At 40.5% G+C, this 22,496-nt stretch overlaps 1 protein-coding gene across 12 annotated transcripts in view; it reads right to left on the minus strand.

The window, feature by feature from the left end:
* SCN2A (sodium voltage-gated channel alpha subunit 2) overlaps positions 1 to 22,139 on the minus strand; it is a 103,619-nt gene extending 81,480 nt beyond the window's left edge. For 3 of the 12 annotated variants that reach the window (XM_075530450.1, XM_075530446.1, XM_075530441.1), the window contains exons 1-11: positions 21,835 to 22,139; positions 20,603 to 20,721; positions 13,268 to 13,357; positions 12,146 to 12,274; positions 11,486 to 11,577; positions 10,338 to 10,607; positions 9,310 to 9,373; positions 7,471 to 7,612; positions 7,129 to 7,335; positions 5,544 to 5,834; positions 1,437 to 1,784 (exon numbers count right to left, since the gene is read on the minus strand). In XM_075530450.1, coding sequence (XP_075386565.1) covers positions 1,437 to 1,784; positions 5,544 to 5,834; positions 7,129 to 7,335; positions 7,471 to 7,612; positions 9,310 to 9,373; positions 10,338 to 10,607; positions 11,486 to 11,577; positions 12,146 to 12,274; positions 13,268 to 13,357; positions 20,603 to 20,721; positions 21,835 to 22,101 — 2,019 coding nt within the window. In that variant the 5' untranslated portion in view covers positions 22,102 to 22,139. Of the gene's footprint in view, positions 1 to 1,406; positions 1,785 to 5,543; positions 5,835 to 7,128; positions 7,336 to 7,470; positions 7,613 to 9,309; positions 9,374 to 10,337; positions 10,608 to 11,485; positions 11,578 to 11,671; positions 11,764 to 12,145; positions 12,275 to 13,267; positions 13,358 to 20,602; positions 20,722 to 21,834 lie in introns of all 12 variants that reach the window. The other 9 variants (XM_075530451.1, XM_075530447.1, XM_075530442.1 and 6 more) reach the window with 7 other exon arrangements.
* Between the last annotated feature and the right edge of the window lie 357 nt (positions 22,140 to 22,496).

A 22,496-nucleotide genomic window follows, 5' to 3' on the forward strand; every position in this document is an offset into this window, starting at 1 on the left:
TTTCCTATGGAATGGCTAGTGGTTTTGAACCACAGACCTTAATGATTAGCAGCCCAAAGCATAACATTACGCCACCAAAGCTCCTGAAGTGTCTGGTTAGCATGCGTTATATCAACCAACATCAAACCCATGGTGTCATGGTGCCAATCCTGCCTCAGAGCAGGCCTATAGGACAGAGTACAACCGCTTCCTCAGTTTCCAAGGCTGTCCCTTGTCAGGAGTGGACTGCCACATCTTCTCTTTAGGGGAGCAACATGCAGTTAGCAACCGAGTGCTTTAATAGATACTGTAATTGCTTAAGAGAAGTGGACTATCCCTTTGATGTCTTCTTGATTGCTTCACTACAAATTTATACTTTTATCATAATTTGATATCATTCCAGGATATTTGGACACATCTCTGGAAGCAAAGGGTGAAGACAAGCTATGTTTCTCTCTCTCTCTCTCTCTCTCTCTGTGTTTATGAAAATTAATGCATATATTTTAAATCTAAGCTAAGGATCTCTTCAATTAGGTAATAAAACGTTAGCTCTGTATGATTTTAATGTGGCTGAAGAGGTTTTCCAACAAGAAATGGAATTGTGTAAAGAATTATTAAGAGGCTTTCATATGATTCAGAAAGGTATAAAATAAATCCAAGTGGAAATGTTTCATTTTTATGACAAAGTGAAGTTTTATTTAATACTAAATGTGAAAAAGTACTTTAGCATTTATAAAGGAAAATGTCAACAATATATCTTTCTAAGTGTTCAGTTGTTGAAATTCTTTCCATAAGCAGGATTTGGAGGCAATTTTTTACAAAGATAATTCACGACAGTAATGCAAAATTTGGAATCTGCCAATATAATAGACAGCCCAGGACTCTGTACCAGATATTTAAAGTGTTTTCTTTCCCAGACAAACATTCCGCAGCTGGAACGATATGAATGTCCGCTACAAATATTACATTACAATGCTCTGATCTACAGGGAGACCGAATGTTGTGCTACTGGGTTCAGATGCCGTTAGGAATAATATCTGCTTCAAGTGGGAACATCCAACCCCCATTTTAAACAAAGCACTAACAATGGGCTGAAGACGACTGCCCACGCCTTTTACAAACGTTCCCTTATTGATTCAATGGCAGCCATCGACGGTATAATTCCCAAGCCATGACTCCTCGTCCACAAGTTTCATCCCCTTGTGAAAACGAGGAAAGACTAATTCGAAGCCCCGGCCAGGTTTTCAGTGCCTTTGTAGCTAAGTCTACATAGAACTATTTGGCCAAAGCAGGTGGTAGCTTGAATGAACCGACTCTTGCCCCTGGACCCAATCAGTCAGCGAAAGCTTCAGGTGTAGATTACAAAACAAAACAAAACCCCCTCCTGCCTACATCGTCATCCGCGACTCTCTTCCCCTTGGCCGCACGTTCGTTCGTTCGTTCGTTCGTGCTCTCACCTCTGGCAGGAGCTGTCCGGGGGGCGAGGTGAGGGCGGACGGGCCCCCCACCAGGGAGACCACGCCGTTGCAGTCCACGGCGCTGTGCATCTTCCCGTTCCTGGGCAGCATGGGGGGCGCCCGGGACGCACGGCTGGCCTGGCTGACGGTGCTGTGGCGCCGCTCCCCGTGTCTGTGGGGCACAAACAGGGAGTCCCGGCGGCTGTCGTTATCCTCAAAGGTGCTGTGCTCGTCGTCCGCAAAGTCGTTCTCAGAGCCAATATCCCTTGCCCGACCTCTGAAGCTGAAAAGGCTTGCTCGGCTGTTGCGTCTTGGAGAGAAAAGGGAGCCACGGATGCTCAACAACGACTGTGCACAAGAGAAAACAGAAAGCAGATGAACAACATGAAAATCGGAAAACGTGACGCCCTGTCCCACAGGGGTAGGCACTCTCGGTCAAGTTGTAACTGCGTGGGCTTCCTGGCGCCCTCCCCGACCTTTGCTTTTTCCTTTCCTGTTTCTCCTTTCAATTGTTCATCATTTTCGGCTTCCTCATTGTGATCGTTAGGTTTAGTGTGCCAACCTGGCTAAGGAACACATGCGCATTCATTGAAGGACAGTTTAATGGGAGGGCAGAGAGATAAATGGCTCGGTGAGCCTCACCTTTCTTGGCTCTTACTCTCTTATGGCAGGACCAGTGTGTGGCTGCCTTAGCTAGTTTTCTGCTTCAGCTGTCAAGGCGCACTTCCTGCAAGACATCCCTGATGAGAAGCCACAGGGACCTACTCTGATGCAGCCCTGGGTGCTGGAGCAGCCACAGGGAGACCCCTGCCAGCGCTGAGATGCTTACACCACCACTGGATTCAAAGACTGTCTACCCACTGGCCTGTGATCATCCTGCATTCAGTGTCATTGCATGTGTTTTGTGAGTTTGAGGAGGGCTTTGTAGATCAGTGTTGGACATATAGGCTAATGTCTGACTTCTGGGCTTGGACTGGACTGGGTTGGGCTGTTTTCTTAATGTACACTTACCCTTTATATAAAACTCTCTTAAACACATATGAGTTTCTGTGGATTTGTCTAGCCTACCCAGACTAACGCACTCATTCTCTGCCATTTATCTTTACCGTAAATGTGCTTTAAGATCATTAGAAGTGCCCTGAATGCTGCTTTGTCCCATTATTGATACCTAGAGCAAAAATAATTTCTAGACACCTCTCTAAAAGAAGTGTCACAAACATTTCAAGGTCAGTGGAAATCAATAGAATATATAATTAGCCACATTTGAAAAATTAAAGCAAATAGTAAACTCAGTGAGAATTCACAAAGTGGCCACAGAGAATCCCCAGGAGGGGCAAACAGGTCAGGCCCTAAACTGATAACCTAGATGAGAAAGTTTGAGCCTACCAGGGACACCTTAAGAGCCTGTCAAGTTACTTCCTACAAACGGGCATTGAAAACCCTATGGAACACAGCTTGACTCTGACAGATCCGGTCTGGACACGAGTCAGAATCAACTCCACTGCTCTTGGAGCGGCCACAACCAAGGGCAGACCTTAGCACAATGAAAACTAGAATGCATCTAACGAGGAAGTCTACTCAATTATATGATGAGGAGCAGGCTCTCCCTTTCCTTTGGCCTATTTTGTAATAGTTTTCCACAACACATGAAAGGAACCCTACTCAAAGTATGGCATGATTCCGTCCCTGATGTCCACTTTCCTGTTTGTCTGAGGAATCTGAAGAGCATGCTATTTATAAAAATCATAATTAGTAAGCAATTTTCTGGATGGCTGGATGGTCACTGCTATTGTGCAGTTTCCCTTGATTCTTAACTGTAGTAGTGGTGAGCGTGATTAAGCACTTCCTGCATATCGCTAGTTGATATCTATAACCTTAAGATAGTGAATACTTTTTGTTTGTGCAATATTCGTTTTATCTTCATCTCCTACCTAACTGCCCTTGAGATAAGGTCCTAAATTCCCATACCAAGTCGTTTGGTGGGAACAGACATCGATTCCTGAATCCATCAGCGGAAGTATGATGCAGTGTAAACCACCCCTATGACCACAGAGGATGGCTTAGAAATGGATGTAAAGCCCTACTCTGCCCACTGAGAGTCACCCTCTTCATGGAACACAGGTCTGTGGTTTCTGAACGTATCGGATATAAGCTTAGAACTGCCATCATATGAGAGAAAGTTGCACTGAGTTGTGGAGACAGACGTGGTTAAGGTAGCATAAACTGAGCTCTGGATCCAGTCATTCCTATGTTAATTGCAAATGTTATTTATATACTCTAATACATTCTTTTTCTCACTTAGTTCTGTTTCTATCATTTTTAATACAATGCTATTATCATCATGTATTATTATCTTGATAATATTCTCTTCAAAGGTCCAAAGGCTAACTCAAATTTTGATGTTTAAAGCTATATATTTTAATAGTCCCTGACCAATTAAGTATGTGTGTTTAATTTTCTATGCAGCTAAAGGATTCTTTTTCTTATTAGTAAAGCTAATTCTGTCAAATGTTATTTTATATTATGTGACTCTATTCATTATTTATAGAAAGTAAGTATCACCTAAGAGGACCTCTCCTGTTTGCAACACTTGCAATACTTGCAACAAAAGTCTATTTTCCTTTTCTGGATTCCATGTATTTTCTTGTTAAGATCAAATATATGCGTGATATTCATTCTTAGTGTTTATTGTTTCCACCTAGTGGTTACTTCTTAAAAGCCTCTTCTAAATTATAAGCCTTCCATTTTCCCTTCCTGCCTTTATACCAGGACAAAACAGTTGCAATATTTGTGGTCTTATCACTAACTTTAAAAAAAAGCAACTATTTGCAAATAAAAAAATTAAATAGTCCTATGTACCACATTTGGTTAAACAGCTTATATTTTAACTAGAATTATTCAATTCAATTAGTGTTTGCAGACCTATTGGAAGGAAAAACATGCATGTAACATACACTGAGGCTTACTGGATTCTTACTCGTATGGCACCTACATGAATATTGATTGGACCCCATCTATTTACATCAACTTCTATTTTGCACTGAAATCGTGTGCCATGAAGATGATGACTAGTAAGAAAGATGCACCATATCCAGGTAATTTCTAAAACCCCAAACCAGTTTAGATTGAACAGAAGGAATCATTGAAGAAAATCAGCTCTCATCAACATTGCAATTTATTTAAATCGATGTGCTCAAAAGGTCATGGAAATGATCATGCACAGGGCTGTTGGTAGCGTTAAATGTTCTGATGTAAATGGGCCAAGTCTGACAGATGCCCTTGGCAAAGGTTAGCACTGCTCTTTCCTCCACAACTGTAAATTGTAGATGATAAGTGTAGTACTGACCTAGTGGTGAGAGGGTTAAATGACTTTATATCCTAAGTACGTAGTACTGCTCTGATAAGTGTTCCCAATTATCTTTGTTATCATGCTTGTTGCTATTTTGATTGTTATTTTGTGGACATTAAGGTTCCACCACGGATCAAACTGTCTCCTGAAAAACTGAGTCTTCCTGGCAATGTTTCTAAGAGAACGATGCTAAATGGTAAGATTTCAACAGCTTGTGGACACACAAGCCAAAGGAACTAGGTAAACATTTTTCCTAACATTAAATCAATCAGGGTATACTTCGAAAGCCAGTCCCACATGAAACATGAAACACAGATGACCTGAGCCCAATCAAATACCACTGTCTGTTTCTGGTCATAAATCTTCTTGACTGCATCGCTAGCTAAGAATCGGGTGGACAAGTTTTGCTTCAGTTCGGTTGAAACAAGGGCAGGAAGAATTCACTCTTCATGTGAAGACTTGTAAGACAACAGGGACAACTGCAAAGGTGGTCTGAAACATTTCTGGTCCATTTCTGAGCACCTGCCACTTGGGAAAGACCACCATTCACTGAGCCTAGGATGGAAGCCAACTGCTGATAATTCTTTGTGTGGCCAATGGCCTTGTACTACTTAAACACAAGGCCATCTGAGACTCCCAATCTGCCAGCCAGGTGACATCTCTGCTCTGAACATTAAATTATGAGGAGGGAAATCATTTGCGATGAAAATGTAAGTTAGGTAATCATTTTACCTCCATGAAATGTTTTTATTTTTTACCTGGTGTGGCGAAGAAAACCTCTTTTCATATGTCAGCCTACTGCCTTCTAAGGAAAAACGGAAACCTTTTCTCCGGATGCTGTCTTCCGATTCTGATTTGCGAAAATGTTCTTCCTTCTCTTCTTCTCCAGACTGTTCTTTCTGTTTCTTCTTTTTCCTCCTGTTTTTCATTTCCTTCTCACTCTTGGAGCTCAGCTTGGATGCTACTGAAGAGCTCTCTGAGAAAACGCCCATCCCACCAGCACCGCTGACGTCTCTGGATTCCGTGGAAGCTGCTGCCACCGCTGCCGCCTGCAATAACACCAAGTACGCAGCAGTTGCACGCGACTATTTGAAAATGTGTCCGCGTGAGTGCTCAAGGTACCTTTAATGCCAGGAATAGGATTTTGAAAAAGAAAAACAAAAGACTATTCATTCTACTCTATATTTTAGAAATCCCATGTTGTTAGATCAATAGAAGGATACACATCAACAGAGAGGTGGAAGATGCTTCATGTGGCTTCATTTGAAACTGTCAAGTTTCAGCTTCACAGTGTGCTTTTAAAAATTCTCTAATAAGATGTACAGGCTATTTCAATCCTGTGGGCATTTTGATATTACTTAGGAGTGCAAAACGTTAAGAACAAAAGGCTTCCTATTCAAAGCTGCAAGTTACTTGCTCTCTATCACATATATACATTATTAAGACTTTTGTTTGAATTATGGAGTTGAATTCAGACAAAAAATTTTAATAAATAAACATCTTTTTGATATATGTTTCAATAAAAAATAGCATCAAAGGCAGAGTATAAGCCACACATCAAGGAACACTAAGTCTTTGCCCTCTGCAGCAAAAACAGTACAATTTTGGAAAAATAAAATGTTCAATGCTGTTACTGCCGCTCTAATGGGGTTTCATTGTCTAACCTGTCTTACCTAGTGAAGGGGACTCAGCGTGGAAAAGACATTGCACTCCGCATCCAGGAGAAGCCCAAACAAATATTAGCCCATTGGATTAGCCAGTCAATGAGTAGATAGAATTAGAGAAAGCCTTGCCTCACGTTGAAACCTTATTAACCCCAACTGACAGGACTCGGTGGGAGTGAGGCAGAGTCTGTAGCCCTTGGGTAGTGTTTGCCCCTACAGTTCCCATGTTCAGCCCCACAAAGTTGCGGTTGTATACTCTTCAAGAGAGTAACAACAGAATCTCTCTCTGTCTTTTCCAAACTCCAGGAAACACTCTTTGGAGTCTGACTCTGCCATCCAACTCTTCCCACCGACCATGACACGGCAGTAAAGAAACTGTCACTAAATTATTTTCCTCCATAAGATTAGAAACACGTTTTTATTGAGGGCACAGAAGAGCTACATTGAGAAGTTGCATAAACGAGGGTGCTACGAGTTAATTTCCCCAAGAACTCCCCCCATTTAGAAGCCCTTAACTTTGACAGCAATTTTCAAAATAGAACAATAACCTCCTAAAAATCAAACACGCACCTTAAGTGTCAATTACTACTGCTGATTTTAGGGACAAAACACCGCTGATCTCGATACATAGACCTGAGAATTGAGATAAAAACAAAGTGCTACTTCTGTGTGACTATACCTGAGCTTCTTCTTGTTGCTTTTTTAACTGTTCGAGCATTTGCTGAAATTCAGCTTCTTTCTGTTCTGCCTCTTCGAGTGTTGCCTGATTCTGTTCCTCGTAGGCCATGGCCACCACGGCCAATATTAAGTTTATCAGGTAGAACGAGCCCAAGAAAATGACCAGCACAAAAAAGATCATGTATGTTTTCCCAGCAGCACGCAGTGTCTGCAAGAACAGAAGAGACATTAAATTCTCTATCGGGTGCTAGCGCTTACACTTGATGTCTTATAATAAAATCTTTTACAGCAAGCGTCTTAATCTCAGGAGTCCATGCTTCCCAGAGATTTCCTATATCCTCACCAGCTGATACAAGTTTTCCCAGAAATCTTGAGTCATGAGTCGAAATAGGGATAGGAAGGCCCAGCTGAAGGTGTCAAAGCTTGTGTAACCATAGTTAGGGTTCCTACCAGCCTTCACACAGATGTAACCTTCTGGACACTGGCTGTAAACAGATAGAGGAAAGAGAGGCATTCAGCAACTGCACATCTGCTTATGATTTTTTTTCTGTTTTCATAGATGCCAATTTCTCCTTTATATAAAACTAAGAAAATCAGATTTCTCTTAGCTTATCCAGGATTTAACCCAGAACGGCACACTAGACTGATATACAATGAGATTTGTTAAGTTTAACTTTGGACTTGTCTGCCATTCACTCTCATTGTTATACTGATCACATCCTCCTATAAATGAGCTCTGCTAACTGCAAGGTAAGTGGTTCAAACCCAGTAGCCATTCTGTGAAACAAGAATGAGGCTATCTGCTCTTGTAAAAAATTGACAGTGTTGGAAATCCTGCATAGGGTCATGGTGGATTGTAATAAACTCAATGGTGGTGGGTTTCATTTGTTCTTTGGTTTCATATCTCTATTTAAAAGCAATCCTGTAATGATTCATAACTCTGGTACTTATAAACAGGAACAAATAATTCTACAGGGAAAAATCTATTTTTGCCAAAGATAACTGGAGGTAGAAGTATGTGTGAAAATAAGGGTCAGACAGAGAAGTGAAGAAGGTATGAGAATAGGGTGGGATGCACACTGAGGGGAGGAAATGACCCTGTACAATGTACCTTTGACAGTCTGACCTTGATGGTCTAACATATTTGAGACAATAATATTGTGCCTGCCACTTCTGGACTCCATGATCTTAGGCCAGTTTCCTAACTCTGGTAATCTTTTGGCACCTCAAACACAAGAACAGACTAATAATAGAACATAACTCTCAATTTTGTAAGACTTCAGTGAAATGTATATAAAGCATTTGGTTTGGTACATCTAGGGACGATCACTCTGATTCTCATGTTCTTGGAATCTAGAAGAAAAGCAGCATTCCTTCCAACAGGATCGCTGCAAGTCTGTTGCTGTTGAACATTTATAGGTTATAAGCCACTAATGTACATATCTTCTTACATCGAAATAATATTAGACATCTGTCTATAATTCTGAATCTTGCCAAATAGGCGAAAAAGTTATATTTATGAAGCCTAGGCTTTATCTCCCAGCTCCTGCTTATGAGCAGTAGAGGTCCAACGACATAGATTTCCATCACTAAAAGCACTTAGAAAGTGCCATAAGAGTTGTACATACGTTAATTGATTTAAGACATCCAATCTACTTAATCTTCCCGGCACCTCTATTGTTATGCCCATCTATGGCCTGAGGACACTGGCGCTTTGTGGCGTAGGCACGGTTTAAGCTCAAATAGTCAAAGTCTCAGGTCGGTGCTCTTAACCACTGTGCTAGGCAAGCCCTGACCAAGGCTCGGAGATGGACATTCCCCTCGGAGGCACTGCATTTTAAGACCAAGGGGAGCATATTACTAAATATGAATGATCACACTTGTAAGAGCATTCCATTAACTTAAGCTTCTATTGTGTAGGACTGCTGTTTTCTCTCATTTTCCTTGTACTTATTTGGAAGCTTCGACGTGACCTAGTATGAAACAAACCATGGCTGCAGATGAGTGTCTGAAGGAGGTGAGAACCCACACTCAGCCCAGCTCTTCTGGGAGTCAGCATGAGGGAAAATCTATGGTCTTTGAAGGAAGAGCAAGTGGGGGCCAGGTGGGTGGGAGGAAGGTGGTAAGTTATTGAGGCCAATGGAGCAGTGCCAAGGGAGGCTTAATATGAACCATCACTTACCCTGCATCTGAGCTGTTGCCACAAAGCAGAGCATCATTTTGCCCTTCCAGAAAATAAAAATGATCTGTTTAAAAAGCAAGGAATAAAAATAATCACTCAAAGACTCTCAAAATGCTTTGACCATTGCATCAAGTTAATAACTCTCAGAAATGTATTTCAATCATAATGAAATAGACAAATAATACATAAAAATGGCTTCAAAAGACATTTCATTTTAATAATAATGAGATATTAAAAATATCAAGTCAACAGCTTTGATTAGTTAAATATTCCATAAATCTGTTTTTAAAAGATCAAGAATCCAGGAGAAATAATGATTTTAATTTTTGGATATCAACATATATTATAAATATAAGCTCCAAATGAGTGGAGGGTATTTCAAGAAAGAACTGCCAATTTAATTTTTTCCTTGGCCCAAAAGTTACAGGAAAACTAAACTGCTAAATTCCCCCATGCAAAGAAACTATTATTTTACAAATACTGTTTACCTGGGTTCTGGATAGGTTCTGGCAATTTCATTTATTTTGCCAATTAAAAACATAATTTCTTACAAGAAGTGGGTGTAGGTGTTTGCTCCTCTTTTTATGACTGTAAGTCAGGGTTTGGTTTGATTACTACTTTTAAATGCAAAAAATATTAACTTGCTTCTCTTGGGGGTGGCATATGTTTCCTAAATACATTTAACAGTAGTTTCAAAGTATATGGTAATGTATGTGTATATGTAATTTCACTAAGTTGTAAAATTGTTGACCTCAGGAATAGTAAACACATACCCATATATACTTTTAGATTCATTCAAAAACATACAATTAAAAATACATGTAATAAGCACACATATCTCTTATCATGTTTGCTGACATAAGGAAAAAGAAGTAAGATATTGTCTCTATTACATGTTATTTTAAATTAGTCTGTCATTGGGTTCATATCAAAATTAAGCTAAATTCAGTGTAAATTTATATATATGTACTTGAAGGACTAAACAGTGTTTAAAGGACTTAATGATCAAAAGACTGTATCTTTCTCACTTTTATCTTCAATATATTCATCCCAGTTGAACATTCCTGTTCTGTTGATCATGGTACCATTCATATCTAGTGAAGTATTAAATAAGGAAGTGATGTTGATTTCAAAGGTAGAATTCTCTGGCGGCCACTGCAAGCACTTATTCCTCAGGTTGCCCATGAACAGCTGCAGTCCGATCAGGGCAAAGACACTCAGACAGAACACGGTCAGGATCATGACATCGGAGAGCTTTTTCACCGACTGGATCAGGGCCCCCACGATGGTCTTCAGGCCTACAGATAAAACCAGGGGGAGAGATTTCAATATGGTACTCAATAGTGACTTTACCACCAAAAAACATGAGCTTGTCCTGGGAAATAAAGATATCATGCAAAATGCCAACAATATTCATTTAATGTTTATGATTGAATAACATTTTCATGAAAAGCCTGCTAGCTGGTGAAATGAATGAATAGCAGAACTTGTGTGCTCATTAGAATGCTGTGAATGAAAATGAACAAAACAGGTATTTCCAAACTCCTTCTAGCAAAAGAAGTGATTTTGTTATTCATGCTTAAACATCAACCCTGTGTAAATATTTTGCTTGTATTTACAGATGTCTTACTCCTGAACTCCTTATTGATTTTAGAAGAGTCTATATGAATAAAGCAGTAAGAAATCATAAAGTCAACGGATTCCGAGGTCACCTATTTCTGAATTCTAGGAACAGAGGGTGGGTTAAAGAAGGAAGACATCTGCAGAGGGAACCCCATGCAGCACTCATGCAGTCCCTCTGGGCCCTTTAATTAACTCATTCAAAAGCAAAATACCGGTTGTAGATCTAAATGGTCAAATTTGCATCCGTTTGAATGCCTCACTTTAGCTTCCACATGGAAAAGCTTGATGTCGTGAGATGCAGACCATGTAGCCTATTACTGCAAATGCCTCATGCAAACACTTGTTAAACTCCAAGGCTGATTCAGCACGGTTTTGAAACCAAGCAACTAGTGAAAGCAAAGAATCAAATCCACCCAAAATCTGATGTATTGGATTCTTGCTTTTTCACATACTTATTTGCACTACGTGACAAGCAGCAAGGCTTATACACAGAAGCCAAGATTTGGGCACCAATATAGCTAATATCAGCCTCGGTGTTTAACCTCGCTCTCACCTGGAATGACTGAAATTGTTTTCAATGCTCGGAGAACTCTGAATGTTCTCAACGCTGAGACATTGCCCAGGTCCACAAACTCTGTCACATATCTGTAATGGGGGTTCACATACAAACACAATGACAGAACACAAGAAACAGTTGGAGATATAAGGGGACTACCACCTTATACCAGTTTCTTCTTACCTGGAATTACAGAAATAGTTTTCAAAGCTCTCAAGACTCTGAAAGTTCGAAGAGCTGAAACATTGCCTAGGTTTACAAATTCTGTTACATACCTGTAGGATTAAATCAGAGTCATTCAGAAGTTTGGGAACTCTGCCTATGTTGGCCTTTCATAAAGACCTTTCCAACCTCAATGGGTGTTACCATCAGGTTTCCCAGTTAACACAATGTTGACACTGCTGTCAATCATCATCGCTGTTATTTGGGGGAATCTCATTACATTACAGCAGACATGAAAACCAAAGTCATAAAATTTACTATGGTAATTGCTAATGTGTCTAAAGTGAATAACTGAAATTGGAAGAAAGAGATTCTAAATTCACGAGACAACTAAGAGAAATGCTTGACCTATCAAGGGAAGCCACCGAGGTGGAATATAGAGGAGACTCCCATCAATGAGTCACTTTTCCCAAATGAAAAATAGAAGACACTTACGCAAAAGTAATGACTGTGAAGTCCAACCAATTCCAGGGATCCCGTAGAAATGTGAAATCTTCTAAACAAAAGCCTCTTGCAAGTATTTTTATAAGTGATTCAAAAGTATAAATTCCTGTAAATGTATACCTGAGAGAAAATAGCCAAGCCAGTATTAACGATCTATTAGGAAATTTGCATGTATATTTTAAAGGATACTTAGACATCAAGCCAGAACGTGCGGCCTCCGTGTGGATCTCCATGTCATACAATCCTTAGGAAGGGATTAGGCTAGAAAGAAGCATGAAACTCTGAAGGGCGTTCTTCCTGTCTCTAACTAAGGAAAGGATCCAAATTACATGTCTCGATATGGAGATATTACCTGTAGTCAGCTGACTTTTACTCTATATATTCTAAAATATTCTTACTAGAAAGGGATTTCAGCAATATAAAAACCTAAAGATGAATGAATGAAGTGGTTATGTTTCATAAAATATGCACCACGAAGAACCATGAACTATCTGAGGGGGCATCAAATAATTCACAGAAAAGCTCCCTCATCTATAGGTGAAATACAGGCAATCTCTGGGTTACAAGATCCTTTCTTGTATATATAAATGTTTAAGTGGAATTTCTAGGTGAATTAGAATAAGTGCAAGTGGTGCTTATTTAGGCCTACTTCCGTGCAAGAGGAGCCCACAGCATCTTCAATAAGGTAAAAGCTGCATGCACAGCAAGTTTGCATAGACCGAAAGGATAGGTGTGCATTGTCCCCCGAGGATGGCCTGGACAACACTGTGATCATCATGAGAAACAGCACACACATCTGTGTTTTATCAGAAATCACTGATGGACCTTTTGATAGTAATCATTTCTTTGTAATCACTAGTGGTTTTCAAGGAATGTGAGACTCACAACAAAGCCAGAGGTTTACACAAGGTGGCAATTAAACCAGTGCAGTGAATGAGTCGCCCCAAGCTTTGTCCTAGAAGGTGGCAGTGGTGGCAATGGACTTGAACCAACGTCTGGCCTAGCGCAGTCTCTACTGCTAAATAAACGCAGGAGGTCGCAAGAGGAGAAGAGCTCGATGTACAATATAGAAGGGGCGACAATACTGAAAGCTATTTGCAAATTTCTACTTACTCCACATTTTTCGTCCAGTCTGGAGGGTTGCTCATGGTCATGAATACACAGTTGGTCAGAATTGTGCACATAATGAGCACATTGAATAGAGTGAAGAGGATGGTCAAGGAATACAAAGTTCAATGAGCATCTTATTGTCATACACCATCATGCCATTCACCACCATAAACTGAAAACTTTTATGCTCTCACGATTGTAGCTTTAGGTTCTTTAAAAACAAACAAACAAACAAACATTTCCGTAAACTCAGCAACCCATAGGTAAGGCATGCTTTCAACTACTTGGCGCTTCGTTGGGTGCTTTGGGCTATGAACAGACTGCTCACAGTGGCCCTCTGTGACAGAGGAGGACTGGCCCTAGGGCTTTTGGGGGCTCTGATCATTATGGGATCATTATGATATCAGCTCTCCAGGGCTTTTCTCCAGAGGACAACCCTCCAGGTTAGCTGCCAAATGCTTCGCCATTGCGCCACCAGTCTCCCTTATGAGGGAATATTAAAGAGAGCAAAGTAAGTTATTCACTGGTCTATAAATATTTACCAATTCAAGTTTTCTTAATGACAGACTCGGTTGAGCAATTTAACTGCAAGCTCAGTAGGCATGTAAATCCCTAGCACAAAAGCTCCATGAGAGAAGTCAAGAAATTTATCAAAGGCACCTACGGGTCCCCCTGGAAGAACACCTTACAATAAGGGCATTTCAAGGAGGAGCGTGGAATTCAGTGTAACGGCTCACAGCATTCTAAGACAACTGCTGTTAGCAATGGGATACCCTGAATTTGACTTTGACCAAATTACTTACCAAGCTCCCTGAACCACAGTTGGTTTGGCATTAAAAGTGAGCGCAAAGAAATGGTGGGATTCAGTTGACACCAGGTCGGCCGGAGCGAGACCTCACGTTTGATTGAATCCCAGGGACCAGAAGCTAAAACAGCATATTTGCAATCAGGGTTCCCTGTATGGTCTGCGACTGGGCAACAGCCTGATGTGGAAATCTCAACTTTACATTCTTACTGTTTTAAATCATTCATCTGCGCAGTGTTCATGCTGTCCACAGGTATACACATTTAGAGGAAATGATGCTTGTAATAGTTATTTATTCACTTCATAAAACTTGCTATACTTTTGATGAAATACATTTTTCTTCCCTTGTGTTTGTTACTTCGGTAAACAAACATATAACATAAAGAGAAAAGGTGCCAACCTACCAGAGAATGGCACACTGACATTCACTGCAGCTTTGTGTTATGCCCCAAATTCTCAAAGGATATGGTGAGTGAATGATGCAAACACTAAGAATGTTCTAACAGCTAGAAAATACCGTCAAATCATTGCCGTAAGTTCAGCAGAAGGAGAAAGGAGTTTCCCAGAGATGAATAAATATGTTCAGAGAAGAGCGGTTGCCTGGTTCTATTACATCAAACACAAGGACTACTGTCTGAGTGGCCTACCTCTAAAGGAATGGAATCCTACTCCTACAGTAAGAAGATAGTTAAGGAGAAAGCACACAGCCAATGACACTCATGTAAAACCAAAGACTATTGCAAGCGAAGATGTCAATCAAGAGTAATATGGGAATATTATAAGTAACTTTTACTGGTTTTTGTCAGGTATTATCTAGTATTTTTATTATCTTAAAACTTTCTTATAACACCTAGTGTTTTGCACCTAGCTTATTGTTCTTTTTTAGCTCTCTGCAATAATAAACTACCTTTTGGTATATCGTTTTTTAATACTTAACCCATTATTAGGGCAGCGAACTGGTCATTAAAATATTTGAATCCCATGACGGGAACCAAGGTAACCATTTCCAGGAGTCCTTTAATGATCAAATTAGACAAAATATGTCAAAGCTCCCACATCTTAAAGTGCCTAGGACCTAGGAGATTCTCAATAAACTGCCCCACCCACCCTCCCTCCTTCGGAATCATAGCGAACACTGCTTATAACTAGCCTCTGGTTTGCTTCACCCTGTTCCACTTTACCTTTGTGGGCAGAGACAAGGTTCTTCCATTTATATAGAAAAATAACAAAACCAAATTTGGTTAAGAATACATTTTCAGCAGTTAAAATTATTGAAATTATTTTCCTTCACATTTAGTAAAAAAAAAAAAAGCACAACGAGGAATCAGTTGCAATTATGTAAATTGCCAGTCTTTATCCATGCTAATCTAGGCACAGTGATAAAAATCACAGAAAGGGAATTTTTATTCCCTTATCACTTCTTATTTTCGTATAAAACGATTGCATTACTTTCACATAACACAATATCAACGCAACTTCAAGTGTCAAACTACAAGCCCCTGAGGAGTCAATGTCCTGTTAATCTAGAAAGTGCCTCGAAACTGGCAGATGGCTTAGTTAAAACAATAATCTATGAGGGGGTACCCCCCAAAACGGAAAAGGTCCCCCTATGTGGAGATTTCATAGTTAGCATTTCCCCCACTAGGGGAAGTTCGAGCAACTTGCTCTGAGTTAGTGCAAGTTAATGGTGTCACCTGGGAAGGTTCTCTCTGGTCAAAGTGAATTTTTTCAATTTCACTTGAACCTCATTTTTCGTAGTAGCTGATTTAAGAGAACAGCGTGCAGCTGTGAAATTTTGTTTCCTGTTCTGGAAAAATACTGCAGAAACTGTTGTGATGTTGAACAGTTTACAAGGACAGCACTAGGGGGAAAATTCAAATGCATGAGTGGTTTTCTTGTTTCACAAAAGGTGAGATGCCACTCGATGACAAACTTTGTTCTGGACATCTGTCAACTTCCTGAACAGATGAAATTGTCAACAACATTCGTGCACTTGTGCTCAAAGACTGACGACGTACCTTTGAAGAGATGGAAAAGTTATCTAGACTATCTTGGAGCTCAGTTCAGTGAATTTTAACAGAAGATTTGCGAATGTGAAGGGTCACCGTGAAATTTTTGCCTCAGGTTCTGACCGACCAGCAAAAAGAACGTAGAGCAGAAACATGCCATGCTTTGAAAGAACAGCTTGGAAGTGACCCAGGCATTTTCCCCAAGGTCGTGACTGGTGGCTAGACGTGGTGCTGTTCTCATGCCTGGAAAGCAAACATCAATCAAGCCCGTGGAAAGTGCAGGTCAGACTGTAATCAAGCTTTCTATTTAGAGGTTGTGAAAAGACTGTGTAGCAGTGTGGGACCAAAAAAGGGTTGATTTGTGGCAGATGGGAGACTGGATTTGCCACCATGACAACGCACCTGCGCACGCAGCCATCTCAGTGCAGCAGTTTTGGGCAAAAACAGCATGCCTCTCTTGTCCCACATACCTTGCTCACCTGACCTCACTACATGAAACTTCTTTTTGTTTCTGCGAATGAAGAGGTACCTGAGAGGACAGCAATTTGACTAGGTAGAAGCAGTGAAGAGAAAAACAAGAGAGGTGCTGTCAGTCATCCAAATAGATGAGTTTGAAAAATGTTTCCAAGAATGGAACCACAGATTTGACAAATGAATTCAGTGTAATGGAGAGTGCTTTATAGGTTATAAGGCTGTTTTGTTAAAAAAAAAAAGTGATACCATATATACTTGTGTATAAGCCTAATTTTTCAGCACATTTTTAATGCAGTTTTTGCGGTAAAATTAGGTGCCTCAGCTGATATTTGGGTTGGCTTATATTGGAGTATATAGGTACATAGCTTTGAAAAAAATCCATGTTTTCTTTTTTTTTTGGTGGTACCCCCTCATATTTTGTGTTTCAAAGACAGTGAGGTGACCATGTGCTTAATTCCCAGATTCCCAAAGCCTCCAGAAGAAAACACTCACAAGTGAATGACGTAGATTCCCACCGGAGGGTACTACAACCTAAAAAAACAAAACAAGAACAAAAAAGGAGCCCACACCCACAGAGAGAAACACCATTTTGAAGGTACACGTAATTTTATCTCATTTTTAAGATCAAAACGAAAATGAAAGATGGCATGTAAATACTATATAAAACTACAGAAGCATCTGTGTCTGCTGGCCTGCTCTGTTATGTGGAGATGGGTACGGTGCCTGGAATGACCTCTCAGTCCTCAGAAGACCTCTGTATTCCTTCTCTTCAGCCCTTCTCCCACGCTGGCAAAGCTAAAAGCAAATAGTCCTCTCTCTCTTCACACCTCCACCCCGCAAGTGAATGACCTCATTCCTTATTTCACAGAGAGAAAAGCCTCTAATCGCCCTGACTCCACTCCCACTCCAACTGAGCAACTTCTCTGCACTAGCACCTGTCCTTCCTTCCTACGACGGGAGGCAGTGTCTAATCTCTCTACCGGGTTAGTAGACATCTTCAACCTGTCCACTACGTGTCCGGGTCTCCGCCCTCGTGTCTTGTCCCTGAACCCCCACTCATGTCTCTAAGGAAGGACCCCACTCGAGCAGCGCTTCCCTTCTGTACATCACTCACCTATTCCCTTCCCCGGGCCTCGCAGCATGCCGGGATCCTTCCTAAGCAGGTATTCACGGGATTCTTTGACACGTGGCGTTTTTCTGGGGCTGTATTCCAAGCTACCATCTCCCCTCATCTCGTAGAGTTCAACAACAAATTTGGCTTCAAGTACCACTTATATAGCCATCCACTGATTGTCAATATTTCTCTACAGCAGCGGTTCTAGACCTTCCTAATGCCGCGGCCCTTTCATACAGTTCCTCATGTGGTAGGGACCCCCAACCAGAACATTATTTTCGTTGCTACTTCATCGATGTCATTTTGCTACTGTTCTGAATTGGGCAACTCTTGTGAAAGGGTCGTTTGGTCTCCAAAGGGGTCGCGACCCACAGGTTGAGATCCGCTGCTCTGCAGGTACTATGAAAATGCATTGCCATAGAGTTGGTGTGAACTCGTGCTGACCCTACTGGGCAGGGCAGAACTGCGCATGGGGGTTTCGGGTCTGGGATTCTTTATGGGAACAAAAAGCCTGTCTGCCTTCCTGCTCATTCCTCTTGCACTTGCCTTTCTGCAAGATTTCCAAGGAATGTTTTCAAAGAGAATTTCCACGATCATGCTACCTGAAAGAGTTCCTTTTCTCTCTTCTCTGTTCCACGGGTTTCTTTTTTTAATAAAGTTCTTATCACTACCTGACATACGGTTTATGTGGTTATTATCTTCCTCCCTGCAAACCACACACATGCTTGTGACTATAACTCCACGCACGAGAGCAGAGATTTTGCACGTTTTAATGTTGCAGCACAACGCTATGTCAGGAGTGGCAATCAATGAACAATTACAGATGAACGTTTGGATGAACCACGACAGTAAGATACAAGAGAAGAGTATGCATATTAAGTTAGAATAATTTTTTAAAAAGGTAACAAAAACTGAAAGTTTTAGATATATTATTTTTAAATTCTGATGAAGAAAATGTAACTGTATAACAACAAAAACAAGATAATAGACACATTAAAGTAGTTTTTATATTTGGAAAAATGCATATAGTAGGTATAACATCCCATTCTGCTAAAATAAAAAAGTCATTTTGCTGTGTAATATATCCTCGTGAAGATATCATTAGCTCTTTATGAAATATTAGATACTTTGGAATACACTTAATGGCTAATGGTTTGCTGGAAGTAACGCTATCAATGAAAGTTTATAATGCTAATTAATTGTGATGGCTATTCTTCTGGTTTACAAACTAATAATAACATATACACAATCACCTCCAAATTTTGGCAAACCCTGCCAAGACCTTTCCAAACAGATTGAACTTGCAGAAAAAGTTTCCATACTTAAAGTCAGAACACCAGAATTTAAGCTGATGCTTGTGTTTGGGGTGAATTGAAGACAACAGGGAGAACCAGGTGCAAACTGAGCAGCATTATATAAGTCTAAGTTGATCTGGACCTTTGTTCCATTTAGACATGACTAGCATGGGACCGATGGATAGATCCATGTTAGATATACGCCTTTTCTTCTCTCCCCCTCTATCCCAACGTGAGCCATTTGGAATATATCCTTATTGAGTCATCAGAAAATATCAAACAAACAAAAAAGAATCTTCTACATGAATATCGAATGAAAGCATGTTTATTTTCATCTAAAACTTGGGAAGCGGGGATGTTGTGAACCAGAGGTGACAGGAGATGGATTCCCAGAATGCCATGCTTCTGTGGCTATTTTGTCACACTGCCAGACCAGCAAGTCTGGGGACATGCTCTGCACCTACTCCATGTAAAACTGTGAACAAAACTGAGGAATCTCCCCAGTGTCCTACCTTCCCTAAAGTCTCACCTTATCTAAAGAAATTATATTGTACTCTACTAACATTGGTGAGCTTATATATTGCAAAAGCTAGACCCTGGGATGGCCATGTCATGGAAATAATTTACTGCGATACTTGTTTCCCTTTCGTTACCTCTGGCTCGTGATGCCCACCAGTCCTCCTCCCAAGTCTTCTGCTTTCTAAGTGTCCCCTAGCCCGTTGCAGCCACAGCCTTCTAGCCTTTGCTTCCTTGGTCTTTTCCGACCTGGCCATCAGCCAGACCAGAAAGCCTGACGTGGAACAAAAGCTCTCATGTCTAAATACTCTACCCAAAAGTGAGCCAAATCACCACCTTCTACAAAGGTGCCATACATCCAATTTCCATAAAGTAGACACTTCAAATAAGGAGACTGGAAAATAAAATGAGAACTTACATGGGCAGATACCACATTAAGACGTTGGATGGCAATTACTGGTAACAGAACCTGCTTCTTGAATGACACATAGTTACCACCAACAAGAGGTGGGAAAGGAGAGAGAGCCAGCCAGGGAGGGAAGCAGAGAGAGCAAGGAAGACCACCAGTGGAATTGATTTGGGGAAGACAATGTTACAAAGTACTTGGCAAGTTAGCCTAGACCCAGTTTCACTTTTAAGCATTCACTAATTTAAAGCTGTCAAATGCCGAAATGAAAAGCAGAGGGTATTAGCATCTAGACTAGACCGTGTAAATACTCAATTCAAATGATGTATATATCTTCCAAAGGGAAAAGCAGAAACGAAAATAATACTTGGTTCATGGAGTTCATTATACAGCATCGTGAAATTGAAGACACGTGAGAAAAGGAGAGACTGGTCACAGGGTCCCAGTTAATGAAGATGGTGTGAAGGTAGCAAGCAAATCTTAAGGAAAATAAACCATGAGAGAGGCAGTAGTGAGGCAGGTAATAGAGAAATACTTGGGAGGTGAGAACAAATGGTGTACTTACCCACGATCCCATCCATGCAATATGCTAAGTGTTGAGTGAGTAGGGAAAAAGAGCGCATAACACTACCTGCCACATATATTTTGAAATTTGTCCTCCTCAATTGCTCAGCCAGTTAGCAAAATTATATAGAATGATAACCTGAAAAAAAGGATATGAATGTACCAAAATCTTAATAGCTACTTTTCTAATAGGGTTGAAGGGTGTTAAAATGTACAAGGCGGAGGTGGCGCTGAACCGAGAGATTGCTTTTCCCTTGTTCAATACTATGAACGTCTGAAAAAGAAAAACAACACATAAAACAGAATTTAGGGTAAATATTTAAGACATTTTAAGAGAAATATGAGATCATCATCAAGAAACATTGCTATATGAAACAATGTAGACGTACACTAATCACCAGTGGATGAAATGGTCACAAGGGCTATTTCTCTCTGACCAAAATTTCTCATAAACCTGCAGAGTGCCAAAAGGATTTGAAGGAGAAAACTTATGTTTGGTGTTATAGGAACTCTTATTTTTATCGTGCATTTCTGTTGAGTCCTTATCAGGTTTTGCTAACTACATTTATAACTTACCTATCAGACAAAAAGGAAACTTTAATAACTTCCATTAATTAACTGTCTTTCATGGGAACTATTCTATGTGTGCTTTTGTTCAAATGTTCTGTTCTTAGATAAATTACCCGCTGACTTTTCCTTCCTTATACAAATAAAAATTAAAAATGCACTGCCATCAAGTCGATTCTGACTCATAGTGACCTTATCAAACAAACTATAATTGCCACTTTGAGTTTCTGAGGTAGCAAGTCTCCGTGGGAGTGGGAAGCCTCAGCTTTCTGATGAGGGGTAGTTGGTAGTTTCAAACTGCTGACCTTGCAGGAAACATCCCATCCTGTCACCCACACAAGTTCTGGAAAGGCCAAAAATCTAGGCTAGTGGATGAACACACACACGCAGACTACCAAGGCAGCTTCTATAAATACATAGATTGTAAGGAGATATTTAAATACTATTAACTGAAATGTAAAGCCAACTTAATATATCAATAGTCCCTAGGTTTCAGGTTTACAAAGAAAATTGAGGTCAATTTTCACTCTTTTTGGAAATATAACTAAATCTCAAGGAGGTGAATCATCTTTACCAGTTTTTACTCTTCTCCAATTCTCTTATTACAGAAATGATTAGTTTCCTGCCTGTCCCAAGCAGCTCAGATGCATTCTCCCAAAGACTTCTCACTGAGTGGACCCATTGCATGGCCAGGCCAATCTAACACCCTAGTAATACCTGATACAGAACAGAAGAGGACAATATTCCTTACCAGACACTCAAGGCTGGCCAGAACAGCGACTGAGTAGGACAAAGAAAGGCAACATGACTAAACACTCACTTTCTTATTGATATAGAACGGGTCCAGGTCCTCCAGCGGTTCCGACACCATCCCTGGGGGAATGTCTCCATAAATAAATGGAAGGGATTTTCCTGCTTCCAAGTCACTATTTGGCTTTGGGCCATTTTCGTCATCTTCATCCTTGCGCTCTTGCTTGGGTCTCTTAGCTTTCTCCTCTGCAATTCGTTGCTCAATAGCAGCAAGGGATTCCCTGGTGAAGAAGCGGAAGCTGTCAGGTCCTGGTGGTACCAGCACTGACTGTGCCATCTTTTCATCCTGCTTCTTTAATCAGTGTTTAGCTCCTTGCATGAGAAAGTGCTATAGAAACATGGGGGATAAAAAAAGAAAGCAATGGTCACTAGGATCAGAGGTAACTGTGATACTCACATGACAGTGAGATCCAATACATAAGCCAAACATTCCATAATTTTTAAAAGATGTGATAATTAGCATACAGGGGATTCTCATGCTTGCGTTCATTTGCTTGCATGGAGTGCTCTCCATGACACGCAGTAGGTGTCTATGAGGTGATCTAATATCCCATCTCCAAAATGCTGTAAGCGGTTGTGCTACGTGGAAGTGGGGAGGGAAGGCAGAGGTGATATTTAATTCAGAAATATCAGCTCCAAATCAGAAATGGAAGATACAGATTTCTGCTTGCT

This window comes from Tenrec ecaudatus, chromosome 13 (genome assembly GCF_050624435.1).
Source record: "Tenrec ecaudatus isolate mTenEca1 chromosome 13, mTenEca1.hap1, whole genome shotgun sequence".
NCBI classification, from domain to species: Eukaryota; Metazoa; Chordata; class Mammalia; order Afrosoricida; family Tenrecidae; genus Tenrec; species Tenrec ecaudatus.